The 27003-nt window shown below is 41.0% G+C and overlaps 1 protein-coding gene across 3 annotated transcripts in view; it reads right to left on the bottom strand.

Moving 5' to 3' along the window:
- cep85l (centrosomal protein 85, like) overlaps positions 1-27003 on the bottom strand; it is a 274781-nt gene that overhangs the window by 210177 nt on the left and 37601 nt on the right. For all 3 annotated transcript variants that reach the window (XM_067984681.1, XM_067984679.1, XM_067984680.1), the window contains exon 2: positions 26423-26584. In XM_067984681.1, coding sequence (XP_067840782.1) covers positions 26423-26584 — 162 coding nt within the window. The remainder of the gene's footprint in view (positions 1-26422; positions 26585-27003) is intronic.

Here is a 27003-nt window from a genome sequence, read left to right as displayed (position 1 = left end):
ACGATGGTCTGTTTGAGGTTGGGTGGCTGTTTAAAGGCGAGTAGTGGAGGTGTGGGGATGGCCATAGCGAGGTGTTTGTCCTCATTGATGACATGTTGAAGGCTGCGGAGAACATGGCGTAGTTTCTCCGCTCCGGGGAAGTACTGGACGACAAAGGGTACTTTGTTGCGTCCCGTGTTAGTCTCCTGAGGAGGTCTATGCGATTTTTTGCTGTGGCCCGTCGGAACAATAGATGAACCCTAGTAAGAACGGGATATGACGCTCGACTCATCGATCGACAGTTCCGACGGGCCACAGCAAAAAATCGCATAGACCTCCTCAGGAGACTAACACGGGACGCAACCAACAGAGTACCCTTTGTCGTCCAGTACTTCCCCGGAGCGGAGAAACTACGCCATGTTCTCCGCAGCCTTCAACATGTCATCAATGAGGACAAACACCTCGCTATGGCCATCCCCACACCTCCACTACTCGCCTTTAAACAGCCACCCAACCTCAAACAGACCATCGTTCGCAGCAAACTACCTAGCTTTCAAGAGAACAGCGTCCACGACGCCACACAACCCTGCCACGGTAACCTCTGCAAGACATGCCAGATCATCGACACAGATACCACCATCACACGAGATGACACCACCCACCAGGTGCATGGTTCATACTCCTGTGACTCGGCCAACGTTGTCTACCTCATACGTTGCAGGAAAGGATGCCCCAGAGCATGGTACATTGGCGAGACCATGCAGACGCTGCGACAACGGATGAACGGACACCGCGCAACAATCGCCAAACAGGAGGGTTCCCTCCCAGTCGGGGAACACTTCAGCAGTCATGGACATTCATCCACCGACCTTCGGGTAAGCGTACTCCAAGGCGGCCTTCGAGACACACGACAACGCAAAATCGTCGAGCAGAAATTGATAGCCAAGTTCCGCACCCATGAGGACGGCCTCAACCGGGATCTTGGGTTCATGTCACGCTACACGTTACCCCACCAGCGAACAAATGTTATCTGTTTTTAATATAATGGGTCATTTGCTGGCTCTCTCTGCCTTCCGGATGTTTCTGCCTCTCTCTGTGTTTTTTTTTCTCTGTTTTTTTTCCCTGTTTGTTTTTTTGTTGAATGTGTATTCGGGGGTTCTGCAGGTAACACCTCTCTGTCTGAACACGGTGATTGCCTTGGCAACGGGCAGTTGCAGGGGCAGTCTGTAAACACCATGTATTGTTCAATATGTATAAATGCGTAGGCTTCAAGGAGCTCTTGAAACATTTGCCTGAGGAAGGAGAAAATCTCCGAAAGCTTGTGAATTTAAAATAAAATTGCTGGACTATAACTTGGTGTTGTAAAATTGTTTACATTTATGAAGTATAATTTAGTTGTGTATTTATGGTGATCCAAACTGAAATTCTGTGCTGTTTTGGTAATTGCATGAGCAAGCCCACTGTTTCATATCTCTTGCTCATTCCAGCACTGCAAAATGTTATTAAGACTTTTGTAAACAACAGTAAACAATTCTTGTAAGTAAAAAACAGAATCAATGAATGGGCTTCAGATTGTAATTTGTTTTTGGTCAATCTATCCAGCATTTTCATTTATTATTTTGTTTGTTTTGTCTTAGAACTGATTCAGGAATAACAACTATGAACCAATCAGAGCCCTATTGTTGGAAAATTCATTTAGAATTAGCTGAGATACAAATTGTGTTGTTTAAGAAAACAATAGATGAACTGGCAAGAACATGAAGCAATATTATCAGTGAAGGTCCAATCACAGCAAATGTAAACTTAGCAGGTACGGAGGGGTTGTCCACACAGATCAACACACAAGGAAAGAACTGTTGAAATTAAAATGATTATTTATCTCAATATTTTGTTTCTGTGTTTCTTGTACAATCTATGTGACTGTCTACCAGGATAATATCTGAGCGTAATGAACGGTATGCTGTCTAATCAGATTTATGTTATAATTACTAAACTTTTCCACAAATAGCTACCCCACACTTATTTGACTCCCAGTGATTACTTAGTTCTGTAGTACAGAGAATAACTGTGTCATTGTAACATGGAGAACGACCATCTTTCAGGACACTCTGAAACTGGTGACACATTCTCTTTTATTCAACCAAAACAATATAGGCCAAATTGTCCTGTTCGCCTCCTCCTGGTGACACCCCTGCCATAGGTCCACTCCCTGGCAGGGCCAGCATCGGCAGAAAGAGCAGAGAAGTGAAGCACAGCTGCAAGTCCCTCAGGTCTGCTGTTGCACATCGGGCCTCGGAGATTGGGACCTTCTGGACCTTCGAAGGTCCAGATTGGACAAACTTCCTCGGGGGGTGGACAGGGGGGTGGGGGCGGTGGACGGGGGGGAAGAGGTGATAACATGTAAAACGTACTCATCTTTAAACCTTCGGCCTACACCTGGGACACTTGCAGACCCACAGCACCGTGTTATTTCAGATACTCCTGTGCTGGGGTGCCCATCCAACATTCGATCCTGAAAATGAGGAGAAAAGTCCCTTACCCTTCGTCTGAATGGCTCCAACAGACCTGTGCTTACAGCTAATGAAGGCCAAGCTGCATGCACCCAGGAAAGCCCCAGAAATATCAGGGCAACGTAAAAGGGGTAGAGACCTGGCGAATTGGGTCTCCACCCCTTGTCCTTTGCATGTGAAGAACTGAACATTCCCCAGGGGAAAGGGTCAGGAATATCAGTCCTTACATACGTAAGGTTATATCGTATAAACATAGTGGATTATAACACTGAGATATTTTTTGAACCTCTTGATTGTCTCATTTCCAAACTCCAAGGTATCTGTTGCTACTGTTGGATGATGGCTGGAAATGGTCAGTTAAAGGAAGCATCGGAAACAATCAGCATAGTTGACATGGCTCATTTTTTGCTACTTTCCAAACCAAAAATGTTACCACAAGTTATCAGAACTGCTCATATGGCATCATGGATATCATGGACAGTACCAAATTGGCAGCCTGTTTTATACTCACTGAAGTCAATGGAAAAAATAGATCAGGCGGAATGTGAAACTGCCTGTCGATTCACTATCACCTGTTTTGCACTAACGCACGAGATAAATTTCACCCCCTTTACTTCACTGTCTAGCAAAATTGCTGCAACTTCATTGTTTGCATATATAGTTGGTACATTTTCACTTGTGGGTGCAATCAGGAAAAATGAGCCCCAATTTTGATCCCCCATGCCCGATGAAAATGGGACGCACGGAAAGTTAAAATCGCAGCAGCATGACTTTGTGCCTCTCATTTTGGCTGATACAATTTGGACATTGTGTCTGGCCCTCACCCCAGGCAGGAAAGGCCCTAATTGAAATGTAATGGCCAGGGTCTGTCATAGAATCATAGAATCATAGAAATTTACAGCACAGAAGGAGGCCATTCAGCCCATCGTGTCTGTTCTGGCCGAAAAAGCCATCCAGCCTAATCCCACTTTCCAGCTTTTGGTCCGTGGCCTTGTAGGTCACGGCACTTCAAGTGCACATTTAAGCACTTTTTAAATGCCTCGACCACTCTTCCAGGCAATGAGTTCCAGACTCCTACCACTCTCTGGGTGAAAAAATATTTCCTCAGCTCCTCTCTAATCCTTCTACCAATTACTTTAAATCTATGCCTGGTTATTGACTCCTCTGCTAAGGGAAATAGGTCCTTCCTATCCATTCTATCTAGGTCCCTCATAATTTTATACATCTCAATTAAATCTCCCCTCAGCCTCCTCTGTTCCAAAGAAAATAACCCCAGCCTATCCAATCTTTCCTCATAACTAAAATTCTCCAGCCCTGGCAACATCCTTGTCAATCTCCTTTGTACCCGCTCGAGAGCAATCACATCTTTCCTGTAACTAGTGTTTTATACAGTTCTATCATAACCGCCCTGCTCTAATTTTCTATGCCTCAGCAAATGAAGGAAAATATCCCATATACCTTCTTAACCACCTTGTCTACCTGTCCTGCTACCTTCAGGGATCTGTGGACATGAACTACAAGGTCCCTCTCTTCCTCTACAACTCTCAGTATCCTCCCATTTATTGTGTATTCCCTTACATTGTTTGACACTTCTCCGGATTGAATTCCATTTGCCACTTTTTTGCCCATCTGACCAGTCCACTGATATCTTCCTGCAGTCTACAGCTTTCCTCTTCACGATCAAACACAGAGCAAATTTTTGTATCATCTGTAAACTTCTTAATTATGTCCCCTACATTTAAGTCTAAATCATTGATATATACCACAAAAATCAAGGGACCTAGTACTGAGCCCTGCGGAACCCCACTGGAAACAGCCTTCCAGTCACAAAAGCACCCGTCAACCATTACTATTTTCTTCCTGCCTCAATGCCTCCCACTGTTCTGACACTGTTCAGACAGACAGGTAACACCTGTCTGTCTGCACACTGATTGCCTTGGCAACGGGCAGTTGAAAAAACTGTCTGTAATCACCAAGCATTGTTCTGTGAATTATAAATGCGATTTCATTTCGAGGATTTCATTTTCACATCGTTCACCTGACGAAGGAGGAAGCCTCCGAAAGCTTGTGAATTTAAAATAAAATTGCTGGACTATAACTTGGTGTTGTAAAATTGTTTACAATTGTTCTGACACTGATTTACTTTCAAGTAGCTGTTTCCAGTCCACTTTTGCTAAATCACATCTCAGCTTAGTAAAATTGTCCCTTCTCCAATTGAGAACTTTTACTTCTGTTCTATCTTTGTCCTTTTCCATAACAATACTAAATCTAACTGAATCATGATCACTATCACCAAAATGCTCTCCTACTGATACTCCTTCCACCTGCCCAGCTTCATTCCTTAAAACTAAGTACAGAACTGTCCTCTCTCTTGTTGGGTTTTCTACATACTGCTAAAAAAGTCCCCTGAATGCATTTTAAGAATTCTGCGCCCTCTATACCTTTTACGATTGCAAATGTAACCCCACTATTTAAAAAAGGAGGGAGAGAGAAAACAGGGAACAACAGACTGGTTAGCCTGACATCAGTAGTAGGGAAAATGCTAGAATCTATTATAAAGGATGTGATAATAGGACATTTAGAAAATATCAACAAGATTAGACAAAGTCAACATGGATTTATGAAAGGGAAATCATGTTTGACAAACCTACTGGAATTTTTTAAGGATGTAACTGGTAGAATAGATAAGGGAGAACCCAGTGGATGTGATTTATTTGGAAGAGGTTAGTGTGCAAAATTAAAACACATGGGATTATGGGTAATATACTGGCATGGATTGAAAATTGGTTGACAGACAGGAAACAGAGAGTAGGAATAAATGGGTCTTCTTTGGGGTGGCAGGCAGTGACTAGTGGGGTACCGCAGGGATCAGTGCTTGGGCCCCAGTTATTCACAATATATATCAATAATTTGGATGGGGGAACCAAATGTAATATTTCCAAGTTTGCTGACGACACAAAACTAGGTTGGATCGTGAGATGTGAGGAGGATGCAAAGAGGTTTCAAGGCGATTTAGACAAGTTGAGCGAGTGGGCAAATACATGGCAGATGCAGTATAATGTGGATAAATGTGAAGTTATCTACTTCGGAAGGAAAAGCAGAAAGGCAGAGTATTATTTAAACGGTGATAGATTGGGAAATGTTGATGTACAAAGGGACCTCGAATGGCGGAGCAGGCTTTAAGGGCCACATGGCCTACTCCTGCTCCTATTTTCTATGTTTCTACGCTGATTCTATCCCAGTTAATATTAGGGTAGTTGAAATCCCCTACTATCACTGCCCTATTGTTTTTGCACTTCCCAGAAATTTGCCTACATATTTACTCTTCTATCTCCCTCTGACTGTCTGGGTGTCTATAGTACACTCCCAGCAGTGTGATTGCCCCTTTTTTTGTTCTTCAGCTTAACCTGAATGGCCTTATTTGATGATCCTTCTAACATATCATGCCCTCATCATGGCTGTAATTATTTCTTTAACCAATATTGCCACCCCCCTCCTTTTTTATCACCCTCTCTATCTCGTCTGAACACCCCGTAACCAGAAACATTGAGCTGCCATTCCTGCCCCTCTTTAAGCCATATTTCAGTAATAGCTATAATAGCATACTACCATGCATCTATCTGTGCCCTCAGCTCATCTGCCTTATTCACTAGACTCCTTGCATTGAAGTATATACCATTAAGCACTGCCAAACTCTTTTGTTGTCTATTATCTGACCTTTGCTATCTCCGCCTTCCAAACTCGCTTACTAATTTTCTGCCTTCCATTTCCAGCTTTGCTTCTTTCCCTTCTGAATCTATGCTCAGGTTCCCATTCCCCTGCCAAGCTAGTTTAAAATACCTGGTCCCCGGTGGCGGCCTCCTGCTGTGACCGCCCACTGGCCTCACGTTATTCCTGCCGAGTTCGGGTGGGAGACAGGCCTGGAATATGGAAACGAGGCCCAGGAGTTAAAATGGCCCAGGCCTCACGTCAGCAAGTCGAGCCAGGCCGAGCCTGTCGCTCACCCCACCAGTGCCACACTGACCTCTCAACTCTAGGTTGGGATTTAAAGGCGATGTACAAAGGAAAACAAACTATGCATCCTGTCTTTATTTCCAAATAGCCTGTGAAGGTACATCAATAAGATAATCGCAATATTGTAAATAGAAACTTAAACAACGGAAGCTGGTTGCTTCTGCAAACTCTAACACTGTAAAAACTGCAAGTTCATATCATAGCAACTTAATAATGGTCACTATTACTTTTAGTTTATTTGAACAGTGTTGTTACTTAAGGGAGTGCTATGGTCAGAAACATTCCTTGACCAATCTTTGTGGGCTTGGGGGAGAAACAGTTGGATGAGTCGTGTGTTATTTTTGTCACAATTACATCAGTGGCATGAAAATGCCTTTTGATGTGATATAAGACATTGCAAAACAAAAAAGGAAAGATTTCCTACACATTTTTTAATGAAGACAGTGCACTTGAAGAAATCTAATTGTCAAAATCATTGTATCATGGGACTGTGTAACATTCAGGCTTAAGGAATCATGTTTTTGTATGTTTTGCAGTAGAAATGGAGCACAAAATTCTGGGAGTCTCACTTTGTTGGCAGAAGTGCAGCAGGGCAGAGCTATCATCCACTTGCATGCACCTTGTCCGAAATTACGGCAACAGGGTCATTTATATAGTTAAGCCAAGCAACCCACATCTCTATGGGTGTGTCATGCTTCGGGATTTTTTTCACAGAAAACACTTGGAAACAAAAGTGACTTTTAAATGTTGAGGTCTTGAAGCAAAGTGTATTCACTTAAGTTTAAAAATGGCGCTGAGACAAAAGGTGGTTAATATGCCAGTTTTCCCCAAAATCTGCAAATAATTAGGATTCTATTGGCCTGTCTCAGGAATCGATAAACACCTCACACACTGCATTCGGAAGCATTTTGTCACAGACACTCGGCGGGGGGGAGGGGGGGGGGTGTTTTGCTGGAAGTCTTTCTTTCAGGTTGTGATCACAGGGAAATAAGATAGACAGAGACACAGGCAGTCAGTCTCATTTTAAACAGGAACCTGCGAGAGCAAGTTTTGGTGAGGATCAGAAGGGGAGTGCAGAAAGGGTAGTTAGAAGTTATTTTCTTTAAGTTAAGCAAGATTGGCGTGGGGAGCTTGATGTGTTTATTATTTTATATTATTACATGAAGACAATTTGTACCGATTGAGTTAAGTGAGTCCGATCATAACTGTTGCTCTGTATGCTTACTTGCTGTGAAATGAAGCAGTTTAGTGATTCATATCTGGCCCCATCTTATCAGAAGGTAAATTTTCATCTTCACCATCTCAGCAGTGATCTGGCAGAGTGAATCTCCAGCCCCTTGTAGAACCTGCATGATTTTACTGATTTCATTGGAATGAAAATAAGGTGGGTTCTACAAGAGGCAGGTATCCTCTCTGCCAGATCACCATTCAGCAGTGAAGATGTAAAGTTACTCCCAGGTGTTTTCTTGATCCACCTTTGAAAATATTGGAAAGACATGCAGGGGCACATGGGAAAGACACAAATATCCAGTTCAGATCACAAGGGGTACTACTGTTACACCCCTGGGTTACACTACTTATACATCATGGAAGTAGATAATGGGCAATGTGAGTCTACTCCAGCACATAAAGGGTACAGGATCTACTTATGGGAACAACTGATGACAGTGAATCTAAGAAGGTATTTGCAACAAACTCTGATGGTGGGATCTGAGGCCCTTTTGGGATCAAGACAAAAATGCAACTTTTCAAAACTTTTCTTGAAGGAATCATTGCCATTCATTTTAAGGTAATTGACCCCCTCTGGGATTGATTATCTTTGATGGAAAACATACTTGGAGCCTTAATAAGGCCTAGTACTGGACCTATGTCAGCACTCAGCTGGATTCCACTGGACCAATGGTAACGTACTCGAACTCCCAGAGTAGCCCAGGAACACCCCAGACATGCTCCAAAAGCAGTACTTTGATCTAGAGAAGGCAGCAAAAGACTCCCCTTTGCCCCACTATCCAGAATTTAGGCTAGATTTTAAACAGAGCAGAAACCCAATAAATTCCGGTTCCACCCCAAATTGTGGGCCCCCTGTGGGCAATCTACCCAATCTATGCCAACCCCAGCCCCTGGAATTTCAGAACTCATGTTTTCACAAAAGCCATCCAGACATTAGAGTTTAGTTTCCTCTCTGACAGGAGCAATTGAAATTATAGAAATGAACAGACCGAATGAACGGGAGTGTTGGCAGAGCAGCATCAGCCATAAACAGAGATTGTTAAGTAAGGACCTTCCACATGTGCAATTTAAAATTTAACACTTCCAGGCCTGTAAAGCCCATGTAAAACACTCAGCAAGAAAAAAGCCACAGAACTTTTATTAGTTCCAGGTTATAGAAAATATTGTAGAACCCAGATTATAAATTAGACTTATGCACAAATCACTTTTGCAGTGATTTTGTTCAGCAAGTTGATTCTCTATATTCATAGCACATGTATGTAAAAGGTATGATCAGTAAGTTCGCTGATGATACAAAATTTGGTACAAAATTTGGTAGGGTGGTAAATAGCGAGGAGGATAGCCTCAGTCTGCAGGACGATATAGATGGGTTGGTCAGATGGGCGGAACAGTGGCAAATGGAATTTAACCCGGAAAAGTGCGAGGTGATGCACTTTGGAGGGACTAACAAGGCAAGGGAATACACAATGAATGGGAGGACAGAGGGCAAGACAGAGGGTCAGAGGGATCTTGGTGTGCAAGTTCACAGATCCCTGAAGGCGGCGGAACAGGTAGATAAGGTGGTAAAGAAGGCATATGGGATACTTGCCTTTATTAGCCGAGGCATAGAATATAAGAGCAAGGAGGTTATGATGGAGCTGTATAAAACACTGGTTAGGCCACAGCTGGAGTACTGTGTGCAGTTCTGGTCGCCACACTACAGGAAGGATGTGATCGCTTTGGAGAGGGTGCAGAAGAGATTCACCAGGATGTTACCAGGGCTGGAGCGCTTCAGCTATGAAGAGAGACTGGGAAGATTGGGTTTGTTTTCCTTGGAGCAGAGGAGGCTGAGGGGGGACATGATTGAGGTGTACAAAATTATGAGGGGCACAGATAGGATGGATACTAAGGAGCTTTTTCCCTTCGTTGAGGGTTCTATAACAAGGGGACATAGATTCAAGGTAAAAGGCGGGAGGTTTAGAGGGGATTTGAGAAAGAACTTTTTCACCCAGAGGGTGGTTGGAGTCTGGAACTCACTGCCTGAAAGGGTTGTGGAGGCAGGAACCCTCACAACATTCAAGAAGCATTTGGATGAGCACTTGAAATGCCATAGCATACAAGGCTACGGACCAAATGCTGGAATATGGGATTAGATTAGACAGGGCTTGATGGCCAGCGCAGACACGATGGGCCGAAGGGCCTCTATCCGTGCCGTATAATTCTATGACTCTATGTACTACGATGTAATATATACACCAGATATTACTGTAAGTGTTTACTTCCATGAAGTCTACTGACCAAAGCGGATCTGGGAGAGGCCTACTAAAAGCTGTCCTTTGACATTGGAACATAAAGAGGTTTGTGGTTGTGACAAATATAAACTTGAGCACTAAAATTGAAGTCTAATATGAAATGAATGTGAATTTGGGAGACAATGAAGAATTGTGCATAATGATATGCTGCTAAATGATTAAGCAATGCATTTTTGGCAATCCTTGTAAGTAATGGGTGGATTACATGTTTCATTACAGCACAATGATACTTTATTTCCTTCACAGTTGTGTATTAAATAAGAAAACAGGCTACTATTCTATATAATTGATATGGATATGATACAGAGGCACATGCTGTGCAAAGTTAGCAGGAAATATCTTCTACAAAGGCTTAATCTTATGTATTGCACACGTCACCTCAGGAATCATGTTTAAAAAACATAATTTTTAAATTTTGAACCAATTCTCTATAACCTGAAAATAACATAGGCAAGGAAACAACAGCTTTGATTTTTTTTCTGCATATAATTTAATCTGTGATTGGTTAAATGGTAAAGCAACAATGCCCCTGTGCCTCTGAGGCAAACACCCAACGTCCAAGCATGTTAGCACCATTCAATTTGGGATCCAATCTTTTGTTTACTTTAAGAGCACCATTAGAGATGTTTGGGGTCATTTTGACTTTGTGTGACTGTATAAAACAGGCGATAGCGAATTGACAGCCTGTTTTACATCTCTCCCGATTTTTATTTCCATTGAAGTCAATGGGCTGCCAATTCATTATCACGCGTTTTACACTATCGCACAAAGTCAAAATGACCCCCGTTAAGTTTTAAAAGAGTAAAAAGTCTAAACAACTTGTTGGAATAGTGGTAGGGTTCACTGAAATATTGCAAGAATGAGTTTGGACTTTTATTGCTGCTCAAAGCAAAATTCTTCTGGTCTGGTCTGCTTTATAACTGAACGATTCATTTGGCTAAAGCCCCAAAGCCAAGAAAAACGGCATCACATTTCTTTCTATTGGAGATCTGCTGAGTCTGCACAATAAAAACAACACGACCTATTCAGCTTTCTCTCTGCCTCAAACCATTTAAAATGCATAGGCTGCACAGTATTCAGAAACTGTAGAATTAACAGAGTATTCCATCATTCCCTTTGGGGATTCAGGTTCACATGACAAGTGTGAGGACACAACAAAAAATTTAAAGGAGAAGATGACTGTCACATGGCTAATTTCAGTGTAAAATATATGCTCCTTTAAGTGTTACACATATTTTTAAGGAGCTGCCCTGATTTTAGAGAAATCAATATTTTTTAAGAATGTCAAGTAATTTTAATTTTTCTTATGTCAGGTGACTCCATTTAAACTGAATGTGGGTATAATGGATAATTAGTCAATTCAGAAAAAATTTCAAACCCTAAAACAATTCTTTTGCTGAAACTTTAAACCGTGTCTTTAAGGGACATTGGTCTAGAAATTCAGAAGCACCCATTTTTGGGTGGTGAGGTTCGAGGCGTCATTTGTCCACTTCAACCCTCAAAATTATTTTGGTTGTTGCGACAGAAAAAACACTTAAATATTTTCATTTAGGGCCCCAGGAAGTTAAACACTATAATAAACAAAGCTAAAAGTCTGCTGTGATTGGTAAAGTTTTATATCAAGTACAGCATCAACTAAAGAGGCAGCAGGAAGCTCAGCTTGCAACTATTACACTAATTGGATGCTACCCATAAACATTTTTTATATAAACAATTAAAATGAGAAAATAACCTGGAAAACCTTTTAAAATGGTTGCACCAATTGAAGGTAACAGGAAGCTGTGTCTGCAGCTATTAAGGCACAGCTGAATGTTATTATGAACATGTGCAGTTTAAGGTCATAAATTAGATTTGAATGATGAAGGCCCCTCAGCCCATTTGCTGCTTTCTGAATACCAACCCTACAGTCTCCCGATTATAGCAATGAGCTGATTCTTAAATGTTCAGTATTGAACAGTCTTAAACTGTTCTGGCTTCAACTACCCTTCCTGCCAACCTGTTGCAGCATTTGATCAACCTCTGCATAAAGAAATATTTCCTGACATTGGTCCTAAATTTGCCCTTTGTAAACCAGAACCTGTGCCCACTTGTCCCATTACTCTGATTTTATCACCATCAGGGCACAGTTATATGGGAAATATATAAAAATAGTAATAAAAACTAAGAAAGTAAACTGGAACCCCACTTTGAAAAATATTATGATAGACCACTACCTTTTCCTAGCAGCCGACATAGCATTGTTGTAATAGTTCTTTTGGAGGCAGAGACTCGGGCTGTAAAATTCTCCATGGAATTTAACCTTGCAATCACTTGTCACAAGCTTTGTTGTGCTGGCTGCATGGATTTCCTGTATATTTTACCAAGGAACTGATAATTTCACCCATATTGTATTTCCTGTGCAATTATACATTTCTAAAGTATACATTACACACAGCATTGCTATACTAAAATAGATAAATAATACATTTATTTAACTGGTTTAAAAAATTTAATGTAATGGAAAACAAAATAAAAGAGGGTAGATACGGAAAAAAAATACACTGTTCTAATCACAGAGCCCATTTGTTTCACATGTGCCTTCCTACTATGTGCAGCTTGTAGCTAATCATCCAAACACTCAGATGAAACTAGCCCTTTTATTCTTAATAGATTATGCAAAAATCCATCAGGCTTGCAAAACAATGAGAGATAGCCTAGTCGAAAATCAAACTTGGCTCCTCCCATACTTTTCAGAATAAATGGTTCAGGATGCTTCATGTGCCCGCAGAAATCAGTGAGATTTTAATCGGAGTGGAGCGATGCTGCAGAAGACAAGGTTCCGTACTATGAAATATTGAAGTAACACACTGTTCTTACAGAGGTCAAAACTGCACAAGCTAGGTTGTAAACTGATTGCTTTTGTAATTTAATAGCTTCTGCAAGTCCCAAAAGCAAACTTGAGGTTCAGACAATATGCACTTACCAATCCAATGGTCTGAAATGGAAGACTCACGCAGGATATGGATTTTCCCAGTAAACTGAGATTTTTATTATTGTAATCTCATTCAAGATGTAAATCAATGCAAATGGAAGCTGTGGTCTACCTCAGCACTTTGAGACTGGTATTAATGAGTACGAGTAACATGATCATCACTACATTCGCAGGGAAAAAAATGACAGAATAATTCAAACACTGTTTTGGACCTGTTTAAATCAGAAGATGACATTTACAGAGTGGAATGCTGCAGCACAGTAACAAAAGAGACTCAGAGAATCTGCATTGACTTAACACATTAACATTCATACTGTACCCCATCTTTCAAAAGAGGATTAAAATAATAACCACAATTGATGGAAATATGAAATAAAAATCCAAAATGCTGGTGAGGTTAACATTTTGAGTGTGACCTTTATACAGGGGATTGCCACCCCATGTAAGTTAATTCCAGAAGGTACTTGAATTGAGGAGAGCACTATCATCAATCTGAGACACAATGGAATTGTCCCATCACTAACCTGCCGCTAAAAGATATTTTTCTTTATAGAAACTATAAGTGAGAAAATTAAGCTAATCAAGCCAACGCTCCATTTTTAAAATGTTTGCGCTACAGCAGATTAATGTGTATATTCTCTGCTTATCAGCACACAAGCTTTTCAGCAAACTACTCCTGACTGATCTATGAGCTGAACCTAGCTAAAAACTTCCCACTGAAATGATAACATCCCTTTGTAAAGAGATTTGTTCACATCTCAAGTGTGCAACATGAAAGTATGTTTCATCAGCTTTGAATGCTGGATGAGCCAAAACTCTACGCCAGCCACATCCCAAAATGAGTACAGGAATGTGCCCACCCAGGACCTCCACTGCTAAAGTTCACAGGAGAATGTCCTTTAATAACTGGCAATGGAGAGAGTCCATGCTACATACTGTAATACAAGTTGTATTACATTCCAGAGGATGTATCGGGTCCCCCAGAAAGAAGGGTATTATGTCCTTTTGACCCCCTTACAAAGGGTGCAGAATCTTTGGGGTCTAGGCCACAATCCAGGCCTGGACCCCAAGTCAGCCCCACAACCACCAAGTGATGGCCGGTATGCTTGGTGTATCTGGCTGCTGCCCTAATTTCAAGCCTTTCCTGTGCATTCCCATCAGAATGACAGCAGGAGTGTGCCAGAAGGGCCATGAATTTTCGGCCCGTATGTATTTATTTAGTTGTTTGCCATCAACATTAAGCATAAAATATTTAACTGTTAATTCTTCAAGAGATAAAATGCTGATAAAAGGGTACACCAATGATACTTAAACACAGTCTGTAGCCAAAAAACAAAATGAACATTTTCAAAGCAACTGTGTGCATATGCTGCCAAGAGACTGTTCTTAAAAAGTGTACACCCACACGGCCAATAAATTATAACCTGACTCTTTTTCTTTTCTTATGTATGAGTAACTGAAATGGAGTTACAATGAATGTATTCCTGATAATGTAGTCTTTAACACCAACTCTACCTGTTTAGCACAGCAAATGCTGTGGAAGTTAGAGATGTCATCCGTGTAAGTGTCTTATAAGGCAAAAATTGTTGCGCTTATGAACAAAGAACTGTTGCTGTTTGGTGATCACAGGTGGTACTATAGATTGCTTTCATTTAATACAAACTACAATAAAAATACAAAAATTACCTCATACAGTAATAGATGCAGTATCTGCTACAGTACAAATATTCCTTCACAACCACCAGCTTTCAGCCGAGATTTGGGAATTGGTTGTGCATTATAGTTCCAGTAATGGAATGTGCTTAGAACCTCCCCCGTGAGGTAACAGCGTCCCTTTAAAATGTTCTGCCCTTTTCTTTTAATATTTATGCAGAGATTCAGAATTTCATTTTACTGTAATCAGTGAGGCCACCTGTCCCTTCAAAGAATAAAACAATACAGAAATTAGGCTGGATTTATTTGTTTCCTCTACAAAATACTATAGTTTATTTTGGATCAAGGTGACTTTTTTTGCGTGTGTAACTAGAATGGGTGTATTCAGTTGACGTGAAACACTTGCTCAGATCCCCAAGGAGTGTTTTCAAATTATCAGAATAAAATGTATTGAGTGTAGTATCATTGAGATGCACAGGTTCGCAAATGAAGCAACACACAACAATGTTCAGGGAGCTAACAAGCAGAGGGCGGTCCCTTCATTTTATCTGCACATGCCTCTGTAAGACCACATAACAGTTGTATTGGGGTCGTATGGGACTAGACTGACTGCAAAGCTTGAGGGGTGGGGGTGGCGCAAGGGAGGGATGGAACTAACAAGGGCATAAAAAAGGGTGTGTGTCCTCACAGCAGGGTACATACACTTTAAAATCACTTTGTGAAAGTTCATAGTGCAACAGTTATCGCATCCGCTCAGCGTGAACTACCCCTAGGGGCCAGCATGACGGCAGTAGAATTTTTAGAACAGATTGTTCCAGGAATTGACCTGACTGAAAACATCCCAGTGAAGTGCCAACACCCTTTAACAAGAATAACTATTGTGTTTCTGGTGAGACAAACTTATTTTCTTCAGAACTTGTACAACCTTCTACATAATATCACATTAGAGTGATACATATTGCCACAAGGGGTGAAAGCAAGTTCACTCTTTATACGAAAATGTTCTGTGCTATTCCCACTACGTAACATTATTGCTGCGTGTTGTTTGCTGTCTGCTGGATAGGTGGGTGGATTTAATGCTCTCAGTAAATCCTACATGCTATTGATTTCTCTTATGAATTGGAAAGAAGTAACAAACGACTGGAAGGCTGCATTGGACACCTCATTAATGTCCTGCATTGGTTTCCATCACTGCTATGAATAGTAGGTCACATTTGGTATGCATTTTCAACTCAAAATATATGGAAAATTAGCATTAAATTGGAGGTTCTCTGTCTACTACGAATGGTAGCCTTTTCAGTCGTGAATAGAACTTAGTATTAAGCTATTGTGTATACGCAGGTCTGACAGGCAACAAAATTCCATCCCAACGTCCCTCGTAAAGTGCAGTCTGCAAAGGCAATTCAATGGGCAAGCGCTGGCTAGGATCTCTGATGTAGATCCATATTGTAGCTCAGGATCTTCTAGGCGGCCATTGACACTGGCCTAAAGTGCCCGCACACAAAATGTTTGGGAGCTTCATTTCATTATTGAATTCAATGGTAATAGCAGTATAATAAGCACAGGTACAATGCCCTGATCTTCACGCAGTAATGCATTGTTCTCACAATCCGCCCATTTAAATTGTCAATGGGGGTCATTGCAAATGACTGGTTACAGTAGGACCAGCTAGACTTTTCATATGATTATTTCTGACAGTGGACTTTAACAGTGAATTTCTCAGAGCTAGATTTCCAAAAGTTTAATCTTTGTGACAGTGTATTGTACGGATTTTTGATTGCTCCAATTAAAAATCAGAATAACAGGATTAATTTTGGTATTCTCCTTTTTCATGCTATATGGAAGAGGATGAAAGATGGGATGCAAGGGAGGTTCACTTGTTCCAGAGGCAGATTGCCCACATCCATCCTTGCCCACACAGCTGTATGTAAAGACCTGGGTACAATAACTTGGTAATGTCCAATTGAACATTCAATATACAGGCTCAGTTTCACCAGGGAGATAGTGATGGAGTAACGTTATTTGCTGGAAGCTGACCTGAAGATAACCTTCACCACAGTGATGGCATTGCCAGTGGCAGTTAAGGTCATCGCAGTCGCGAACTGTCATGCCTCAAGCTCATTCCAAAGTACCACAATAGACATTAGCAACTTCAGTCAATCCAAAGTTTACAGATGCATTAAACAAGTCGCTGATGTGTTCGTCACCAGGGCAAACATATCATCACCTTCCCCATTGAAAACTGACTGCAATTTTTCATCATCACAGGATTCCCCAAAGTCCTGGAAGTTATAGATGGCCATCCAGGGCCCTACACACAATCCTATAGTCTTCACAAATTGCAAATGGTTCCATTCCATTAACGTGCAAGTGATCAGTGACCAAGAACACAGGATCATGATGGTTGCTGTCTGCTTCCCTGACGGCAGTCACACCACATTCATTTTAAGATAATTCTCTGTTCTTGGGCTATTTGAAGGAGAAAGTAAACTGGAGGGCTGGCTCCTAGGAGACCAAGGATACCCTCTTCAGCCTTGGTTGAAGACCATTGAAACAATTAAGAACACCAACTGAACAAAGATACAACAAGGCCAATGCAGCCTACAAAATAGGCACCTTGAAGAACAAAACAAGTGCACGGTGCAGTAGTCCAAAACACCTTCACTAACACTGATGCAACTACAAGGGCTGCCAATTCTTTTGATCTGCTAATACCTTATTCTGAACCATCAGAAGAGAACTCTTTGGACATAGTCTAAATAGAATTTAATTTAATTCCCTAAGAGTAATTAGTGTATGTAGCTAGTACTTTCTGCCCCAGTGTTTCCCCTTGGTGACATGTGTCTTTCTGTGCTGTAATAACCTAACCAATGCTCCTTGTAAGCGAGGTGGTTGGCTGCTGAATGACATTGGGAGCTGCTTGAGATTAAGGTGTTACCCTCTGCCTGCCTATGGTGGGTCGTAAGATGACCCTGCAACTGCTTCAAGCCTTGTTATTCTTTCCACACTACTGTTTACATTGAAAGTGGCAGCATCTTTTTTATCTTCCCAACAATATACTGCACTTGATCACTCCCATTTCACCACTCAAGGCTATATTTTCTTCTGTTTGCTAATTTCAGCAACAAAAAATAGATGTAGAAATAAAGCAGGAAACTGAAATGTTAACCTTTCTTTCTCATTCCGATACTAAGTGATCTGATGTGCTTCTACAGTATTTTCGGCCTTACATCATGTTTTGTGATAACAAGCTGTCTGGCATCCAACGTCTCATTACATCCTTTTTAGATAATAGAGATAGGATGGCATTATGATGTGTGCCCATACTGGGGTCAGGAGGATGGTGGCAATCCAGTCATACATTTTATATTCAGCTCTGCTGCTCAGCATTCTGCTCATGGGGAGTTCCTGCTACCTGCTGTGCTCTAGCAAGAGCTAAATCCACGCTGGTCAGTTGCCCAATAACCAATTAATGACTGTCCTTGGGAGGGGGCCATGTGTGGTCACTTTGGGGTCAAGATAGCTCCAACATGCCATCGTTTGTGGCTGACCTGGTAACCCTCTTCCTCAGCCAGGCAGGCCTGCACTACTCCAGAGCATGTTAATAATAGACCAGCCATGAAATATATATTTTAAAAAGTCTCATTGCACTGTTGTTTTTGTCAAGTTTTTTGCTCATTGAGTGAGGAATGTTGGCGCAAGGAAAAGGAACAAATTCACATTTTGAACAACTATGATTGCGCTTCCAGCAGGGTGCCTCACCAACCAGGAGCGCAGATCAGAAATTTGGACATGCACCGTGCATGATTCCCCAGCCATTTACAATAACGGTTGGAAAATTGTGCACAGCAAGTGCTGGGATTTCCAATATGTGCTCCCAGCAGGTGTAGCTCCCTGCCAGAAGCACAGGAAAATTACCCCCTTAGTGTCAATGTCATAAGAAGATGTAGATTATTCTGCCCCAACAATGTGCCTCAGTCCAGTTCTCACAACAGTACCTTACTGCATCAGCATGACATTTTCTATTTCCTACACCAGCCATCCTTGTGGTGTCTCTGAGTGAGATTGCAAATTTAAATGTCAAATTAGCTGCAGTTTTTTTTTGGTGCTGTGGGGCGATATCCACTTGCAACTGGGCGGAGATTCCCCAAACTCACTGTGACTAATAGGAGTTTGGTCACAATTCAAACAGTATGAACATTTACATTTTTAATATCTATTTATGAGATGTGACTGGTTATTTTAATTTTGGCTGCCACCAGCCTGCTTTGCTCATGCTGCAGAGAATACCCATTGTGGTCTGCTATGCAAAAGATCACTTCAAAGACATTATTCCAAATACAAATGGTATCAGAAGTATATCTCTTCCAGTTCATCTCATTTCACATCATGTGTGGAGGTGGCTTGTTGAAACCCACCCTCAATCACTCTGTCCTCACTAACTATTGCTCCCCCTCCAACTCCTGCTATCGTCACCAAGATCCTTCGATGTGCTTCTGCTTTTCCAGATCTGTGCCCACCTCTCCCTCCAATCAGGTTTCCACCCCACCCACGGCACCAAAATGGTCCTAACCAAAAACATGAACAACATTTTGTGTGAGGGTGTTATCCCTCCTCATCCTCCTTGACCACTCTGCAGCTTTCTCATACAGTTTATCATAAGATCCTCTTCCAATGCCCTCATCCATTGTCCAGCTCCGTGAGACTACCCTTGCTTGGTTCCACTTTTATCTATCTAATTGTAGCCACAGCATCTCCAGCAATAGCTTCTCTTCCCATCCTCACACCGTCACCTCTGAGTTTCCCCAAGGTTCCTTCCTTGGCTCCATCCTGCTCCTCATCTATGTGCTGCACCTTGGTGGCATCATTCGCCGACCAAGCTTTTGGTCACCCTCATAATCGCTCTTTCTTTGCCTTGCCATCCATTTTTCTTACACTTCTATGAAGTGCCTTGGACATTTTTCTATGTTAAAGCCACTAATATAAATATAAGTTGTTGTTGTTTTTGTAGTAATTAATCTGTTCTCTAGTTTATAGCCTAAGCCTGGTAATTATTCTACCAGTTTTCAAAGTCTGGGAGATCATGAGAGGCCTTGTGACATATAATAGCACGCTAAATACAAGGGTTTCTCTGTTTGATCCTTGGGCTTGCTACATTACCAGACATCCGGCATATTAAGTTTAATTCTAGCTCATATGGAGCAAGTGCTCTCTTGTGGGAATGGTCTTTGGCGCTGAGTATGTGGAATATATCTGAGTAAAACCCAAAAACTTAATGTTCATTTAACCTACAAACCTTACAGGTTGCAAACAGAGGAGATTTCAACTCATTAGGCAGAGATGGACTACCTGTCCTTTTCTTGTTGCTCTGTCTGTATTTGATCGCAAATAAACCATTGTCACATTAGCAGGAGAATACGCCAGCTTTACACTGTGGTCATAATACCTAAAGTTCTAATGCAGCATGTAAAGGATATTTTGTGGAACCAATGGCTCTAGGCTCCAGCTTCATTCATCACAACCAAAAGCTTTTTAAAAAATTCAAAATCAGTAACAGTAATGGGAAAACCTATATGCTGTAAAGATTCTAATTCTACACTAATCATTGCTATGCAGATATGTCCAAAGAGGCCCACTTGGTTGGCTTTGCACTTTTATTACTAAAGAGAGTAATACTACATTCATGGAAAAGCTTGGAACTTGTCCCCTCTGTACATGTGTGGATGTGTGAGCAGGGGGTCATTGTGAATTTCACATACAAGGAAGACAATTGTTATACCAGTATTACATTTATTTTCACAAAGATAAACGCAGAAAAGGAAAGCTATTTTGTCCATCAAGTTCATCCTTCAATATTTAGCAACATTTTAATATTTAAGTAAGTGGCTTTCTTGCAGTTACTTGGATTTTTGCAAAGGTTTTGTAAAGATTCTTTGTATTTATGGGAAATCAGAGCCTTTCACAATGACTAGAAACTTGCAGTCAATTCTCAAACAATGACACATCTATGAGAAATATTTGACCCAGCTGTATTGTTTTAGCATATTGCTTTTCACCCTTTCAGGGGAGAGAAACAGGGAGCGAGAGAGAGGGGGAGAGAAACAGGGAGCGAGAGGGAGAAAGAGAGAGAGAGATTAACAGGGAGCGAGAAGGAGAAAAGGAGAGGAACAGGGAGCGAGAGGGGGAGGAACAGGGAGAAGGAGAGAAAGGGAGAAAGAGAGGGCGAGAAACAGGGAACGAGAGGGAGCGAGAGAGGGAGAGGAACAGGGAGGGAGAGGGAAATAGTGAGGGAGATGAACAGGAAGCGAGAGGGAGAGGTTTCTAGCCTCCCCTCCCCCCCACCCTCAGAAGAAACATATAGGTGCTAACCTGCAGAGGGGGCCATCTAATGGCCTACTGGATGTCCAAATTTTTGGGGGTCTAGATCACGATCCGAGACTGGACACTCACATTAGCTCCATATTTCCCCTTGGTTGACCAGTATACCTGGTCTTATAAGGGCGGGAGAGAGGCTCTGCCCCCACAAGTCCATCTCAGAAAATTGGATGCAAGGCGAGGACCCAGCCTAGTTTCTGGCCAACCTGGTGGACCCCTACTAAAGTTACGATAGGAACCCATTGAAACTGCCGTGAATTTTTGGGGCCAAAAGCATATTTTCTGCTTGTAGTATCTTTCTGTCTGAAGTTTCATACAAATGCTCTCTGACTGGAATTGAATTATAAATTTCTCAAAAACATTCCAAAAGGTTTCATATATAATGAATTACTTTGAATTGTAGTTTTTATTGTCCTGTTCAGTAGTGCTCAGTTGGTAACACCGAATCAAATTGACATTAGTTGAGTGTTCCTACTGTGAGACACAGTCAATTGGATAATAGGAATACTGCTGTACGCCCTATCAAATTGGTTCACTGTTTCTTTAGTAAGAACAGTCAGTTAATTGGAAACAAAAGCTCCCTTTCCTCCACCATTATAGTTTGCCATTTAAATTTGCAGAGCCACCCGTCAAACACTGAAGAACAAGTCAGTTGTAATTTACCTTTGTGACACATGTCAGCATGTTCCCAACCCAATGACCTTCAGCGCTAGCAGCCATTCCCTTTCAGGGTGCTGCTCGCTCTGCTGGCTTCCCATCTAATGGGGCTTGGCCCTTAGGGGTCATTGGCTCCCTCTCTTACATGAAAACCACCTTCCCATTTGCCCCTACACTCTCCACTGTCTTACAGGCCTTGGCCCTTGGCTGCTATTTACTTCCTGCTCTGCTTTCCAATGCTGTTTATTTGCTTACTCCCAGACCTGTGCTCCTCAGCCTGTGAGCAGTACCAAAGGAGATGTACTAGCATAATGAAATAATCAGAATAGAAAAAAAAACAAAATTTTTCATTAAGTTTTTAAATTTCATTAAAAAACAGCTTAATTGGTATACATTCATCTTATGAGGATGCATATTTTTTTCAGAGATCCTCAAGTCTAATTGATAACTATAGCACACCACAACTGACGAATATTGGACTCATCAGGGTGATGTGTTTGAAGAAGTGTAATTAAATCTGTAACAGTTTACACCATCAGTCCTCTGTGCCATCAGATGTTAATTAAGATAAGTTTACTTGGCTTGCAACCAGATAAATGCAAACATGCTTCTGAAGACAATAGAGGAATGGGGTGAGCCAAGGTTGACCATTCCGGACACTCTGTGACTTTGTGATTCTGTTTCTTGTTATTCCAAAGGTAATGATATCTGGGAAATGCTGGAACTAAAATAATCCCCTCTCTTACTTTAGCAGCTCTGGTGCCATCCTGTTGACTGCACTGCTCAAGTTACCTTGTAACCTTTTAATGAAATGTTATCTTCTGTTTCTATCCTTTGAATGACCTTGGCTCTGCAGCCCTCCAGCTAAAATCACTACAGTGCTCACCCTGAATATTGAAAGCGGGTAAGGAAACACAAGATGACACTAAGTACAAAATCGACATGAAACTGTGAATCCTGTCTTCTCTGGATCTCTTGGTTTGGATTATAGACCTTCAATCAAGTATTGGTCTTTCAAAAAAAAATAAAACTCATTATGTACTCGTTAAGGGAAAATCTGTGATCTGGCAAACTTGCTGAATTCAAAATTCAAATTTGTGAAATAGCTATTTCTCCTTCGGATAACATTCTAACTTACTTATCTCTGACCCAGCTGTACAACAAGACCGAATGGGGCTGCAGTGAAAATTATTTTTTTTTAATCAATTTTTTTCCTTCCCCTACTAAGGACATTGATGCGTACGAGAAGATAGTTCCAGAATATTTGCAGTGCAGTGATTGCTCGCCCTCTTGAATATTCTTTATGTGTGAACCTGGACAAATGAGTATAGATAGACACATTATTTGACTATTGAGGGGAATGACGGTTAATCAGAATGGTTGGAGGGTGAGATTGAAGGCAATTAATGGAGTTACTTTCAGACATAAGCAAAAATGCTTTACAGACTTAAAGAAAACAGCTGGGCAAGCTGCAGTTTATGATGGGTAAATGATGGAAGGCCAGCAAGGAGAGGATTGGAGTAATGAAGCTGGAGATAACAAAAGTGTGAATAAGAGTTTCAGTGGGTGGGGAGGGGGAGCAGAACAGGTGCGAAGGTGGATAGTTCTGTGGAGGTAGAAGTAAATGATCTTGGTGATGGAGAAAATCAGGGGTATGAAACTCAGCTCAAAGTTGAAAATGACACTGAGGTTGCAAGACAGGCGAGATCTGAGTCTGACACCATGCATATACTAGGTACCAGCCTTAGCTCAGGGTTGCACTTTCATCTTCTGTGTCAGAAGGTCATGGGTTCAAGTCCCACTCCAGGACTGAGCACATTATCTAGGTTGGCACTATGCTGACTGAGTTCTTGCACCGTCAGAGGTGCCTCCTTTCAATTGAGACATTAAAGTGAGGACCCTTCTACTTGTTCAGGTGGATGTAAAAGATCCCATGGCATTCGTCCCTCAACCAACATCACTAAAACAGATTAACTATCTCATTGTTGTGTGCAAATTGTCTGTTGTGTTTGCTTAAGTATCTACACTTCATTGGTTTTAAAGTTCTGTGGGATGTCCTGAGGATGTGAAAATTGCTATATAAATGTAAGTTCTTCCTTCCAATCGCTTAGAGGCCAGATACTTTTTTGTTGATGTTTCAAAAAACTAATTTTACCTGCAATGTAAATTAAATCACTCCACTGAAGCTGGGATTTTGAGACCAGCTCAAACAACGAGTCTAAGTATAAACAAGGCAAAAAATGTAGTGAGGTTATTTAGTTACCAAGGAAATTTAACTCTGAAAAAGTATGCTTACATGCAGCAATCTATTTTAGCAATATGCTTAAGTTAGTACAGTGTGACTGGAGTCAAGGAAACTGCTAAAATAGTACACCAGTCATGTGTAACAGTATAATATGCTCTGGCACTATGTTATATGCAGTAGAGCATTGAATTAATCAGTGCTATTAGCAGATTGACCTAAGTCACGTGTGTGCCTTGATGTTCTTAAATAAGAAGACAATCAGAAAATATGAAAGAAAAAAGGCTGCTTGAACCTTGTTTCACGCTGATGTTATATCCATGTCTTGCAGTACTCCAATTACAGTTTAAATTAAATACACTCATATTTGCATTAACCATTTACTTCAGACCTTATTTAATCTTTTCTCCAATGAGAAAAAGACTAATTTTGGCAGCCTATCCTCATAGTGTACTGTTTTGAGTTCCATACTCATCCTTGTGTATTTACAATTATCCAATATTTACACTATTTTTATTCGTTCATGGGATGTGGGCGTCGCTGGCGAGGCCAGCATTTATTGTCTATCCCTAATTGCCGTTGAGAAGGTGGTGGTGAGCCGCCTTCTTGAACCGCTGCAGTTCGTTTCCTCAAAAAATATAAACCATTGAATAATCCGCTGGATAAACCATGGGAAGAGAACAGTTGTTTCAGGCATCAGAGGATATGAAAATAATGGAGCTGTGAATTAAGAAATATTATAATAATGTTTGATAGACTGCACTGGCCTGTTGTCCCAAATAATTTATTATAGGTATTTATGATGCTTAGATCAGTTGTGTTTGATGTGTAATGCACTAAAGCATTTTTCTCCCACTGTACCACATACAACAATAAGTATATAATGACTGTCCCCTGTTTGGTCAGTAACCAATTTTTGGGGTAATGTGAGAATGTGATATAGTTAACCCCGCATATAAAAAACACCACCGTGCCACATTGGACATTAGTTACGTGGGATGCTCATTCAATGGAGAGTTACTATAGGTTCTCCTTCTTTTGTGGAATGCGATGTCCTGTGATTACATGGTAATTACAATGGGGAAATAATCCAGTGCTGTCCCTTGACTCTTGAAGAAAGCTGGCCTGATCGTGGAAGAGCAGTGCATAAAGATGGTCAACTCTGACACTTGATTCAGCTTTGACAGTCCAGATTCTCCTAAATTGCATTTAATATTGTGAACAATGAATCCACTTGTTATATGCAAGAACTGTTACCATTGAGTAACACCGTGCAGCTTAAAACATTTAAATCTGTATGTTATAGATATTGACATGTTAAAATAGATACTTAGTAATCAGAGCTACCTGGACCAAATACTTTTTTGTTGATCGTTCAAAAAAACTAATTTTATTTTTATTGTTACAAAGAAGTTACAATACACACTCAGTAACAATTCATCTTTCAAATGGCTGCTGAATTTTCCTTCCTAATAACTGCTGCTACACTTCCAAGTAATTCATTGTGTGTGAAGCACTGAGACATACAAGAAATGTGATGAGGTATTGTATAAAAGGTCAGTCTTTCTTTTCTACCTAACATTATGTAGCTTCTCTATGTTTCAGTTTCAGCTCCTGTATGTGAGCTGGAAACCGGGTTAACTGAATGTCCACCATAGTAGTGAAACTGATATTGAATGGCAGGACAATCTCTACTGACATTAGAGAGCCTTTATATATTTGTATATTATATTGGACAGTCCAGTTGTAATATCAGCCTCAAATATAATTGACCCAAACCTCCTGCGCAAATGGTGTACAGCTACCATATGATACACATTTGAAACACCCAGGATATATGCACCAGAGCCAGATTTAATGTACAGAAAGCTATCACAAAGTAATGTGGTCCATGAGTAGATGGAGGGAACCACATAAAATACAACTTCAGTATAGGGATGATGACATATTCATTACTGACATACCCACAGATCTGAGCGAGTGTTAGCTTACTAGTTGATGGTGGAGAAAAAATTCAAAGCCTCCATTTGTGGTTGTGACTGGAGAGAACAGACACCAGGGTAAATGGCTATGTTAACATGAGCATGCCAAAGTGGCCATTTGGGTCCAGTGATATATTTTTTTGAAGTGAAATATTTTAATACATTTTAGCATTGTGGTTTCCTGAGAGTGCCTATACTATGATGTAACAAAGCTAGACAGTTACAACCACTCAAATTATACAAACTTAAATGAATTTATAACTGAAACAGCAGACAACTCAGATGAACCAGCCATTTCCAGAACTGCAGAGAAACCTCATGCATTCTAAAATGAAGCATTTTTATGTTTAACACGTTACTTTCAATTTAACAATCGTAGCCTCAGGCAGCTAGGGTAATGTGTCAAGAATTGCCATCAACTTCTATAAAAGATCTATTCTCACCCAGAACCATCAACACACACAGTAACATGCTGGAGCAAACTTTTCACACTCAGCTAGTTCAGAATCTCATCCCACCTTCAATGCTGTCTGAACTTGAAGTACCTATTCCAGTGTCTCCACTATCGGAGGTAGCGCTGAGTCTTCTGCTGGTGTTATTCCGACCGCTAGTCAAAAGTGTGGGGGGCCGCCACACTGGTTCATAACCTGGAACCCATCCTGTAGGAGGGACATCAGGGCCTGCACAGTGACAGATCCAACCATAAGTTAAAAAATACTGATGGACTTGTTTGTAAACAGATTAATAATGCATGAAGACTTATATTAATAGAGTAAATAATGCCCCAGCACATTGTTTTTCCTTGAAGATTACTCTCTATTCTGAAGGCTAATATTCAATTTCTCCCAAACTCTCTCCATAATTTTGCTTCAGTTTCAAATAACTTTAAGGAGCATGTGATCTGAAGGCAGACTTTCCTGGTTGTTTCTCAGCCATTGACAATGTGAATTATTGTCAGACTTTTAATGTAGGAAAAGATGTCTTGGAACTAAAACAAAATACCTCTTAACACTGGCAGAAATACAATTTTAAAATGAACATTTTCAGCTTATTGCTGTCAAAGTGCAGTATTATAAGTGATAGTCCCCATCTCCTTTGT

This window comes from Heptranchias perlo, chromosome 5 (assembly GCF_035084215.1).
Source record: "Heptranchias perlo isolate sHepPer1 chromosome 5, sHepPer1.hap1, whole genome shotgun sequence".
Classification (NCBI taxonomy): Eukaryota; Metazoa; Chordata; class Chondrichthyes; order Hexanchiformes; family Hexanchidae; genus Heptranchias; species Heptranchias perlo.
Note: the sequence above shows the minus strand (reverse complement) of the source record. Positions and strands in the feature narration are given on the sequence as shown.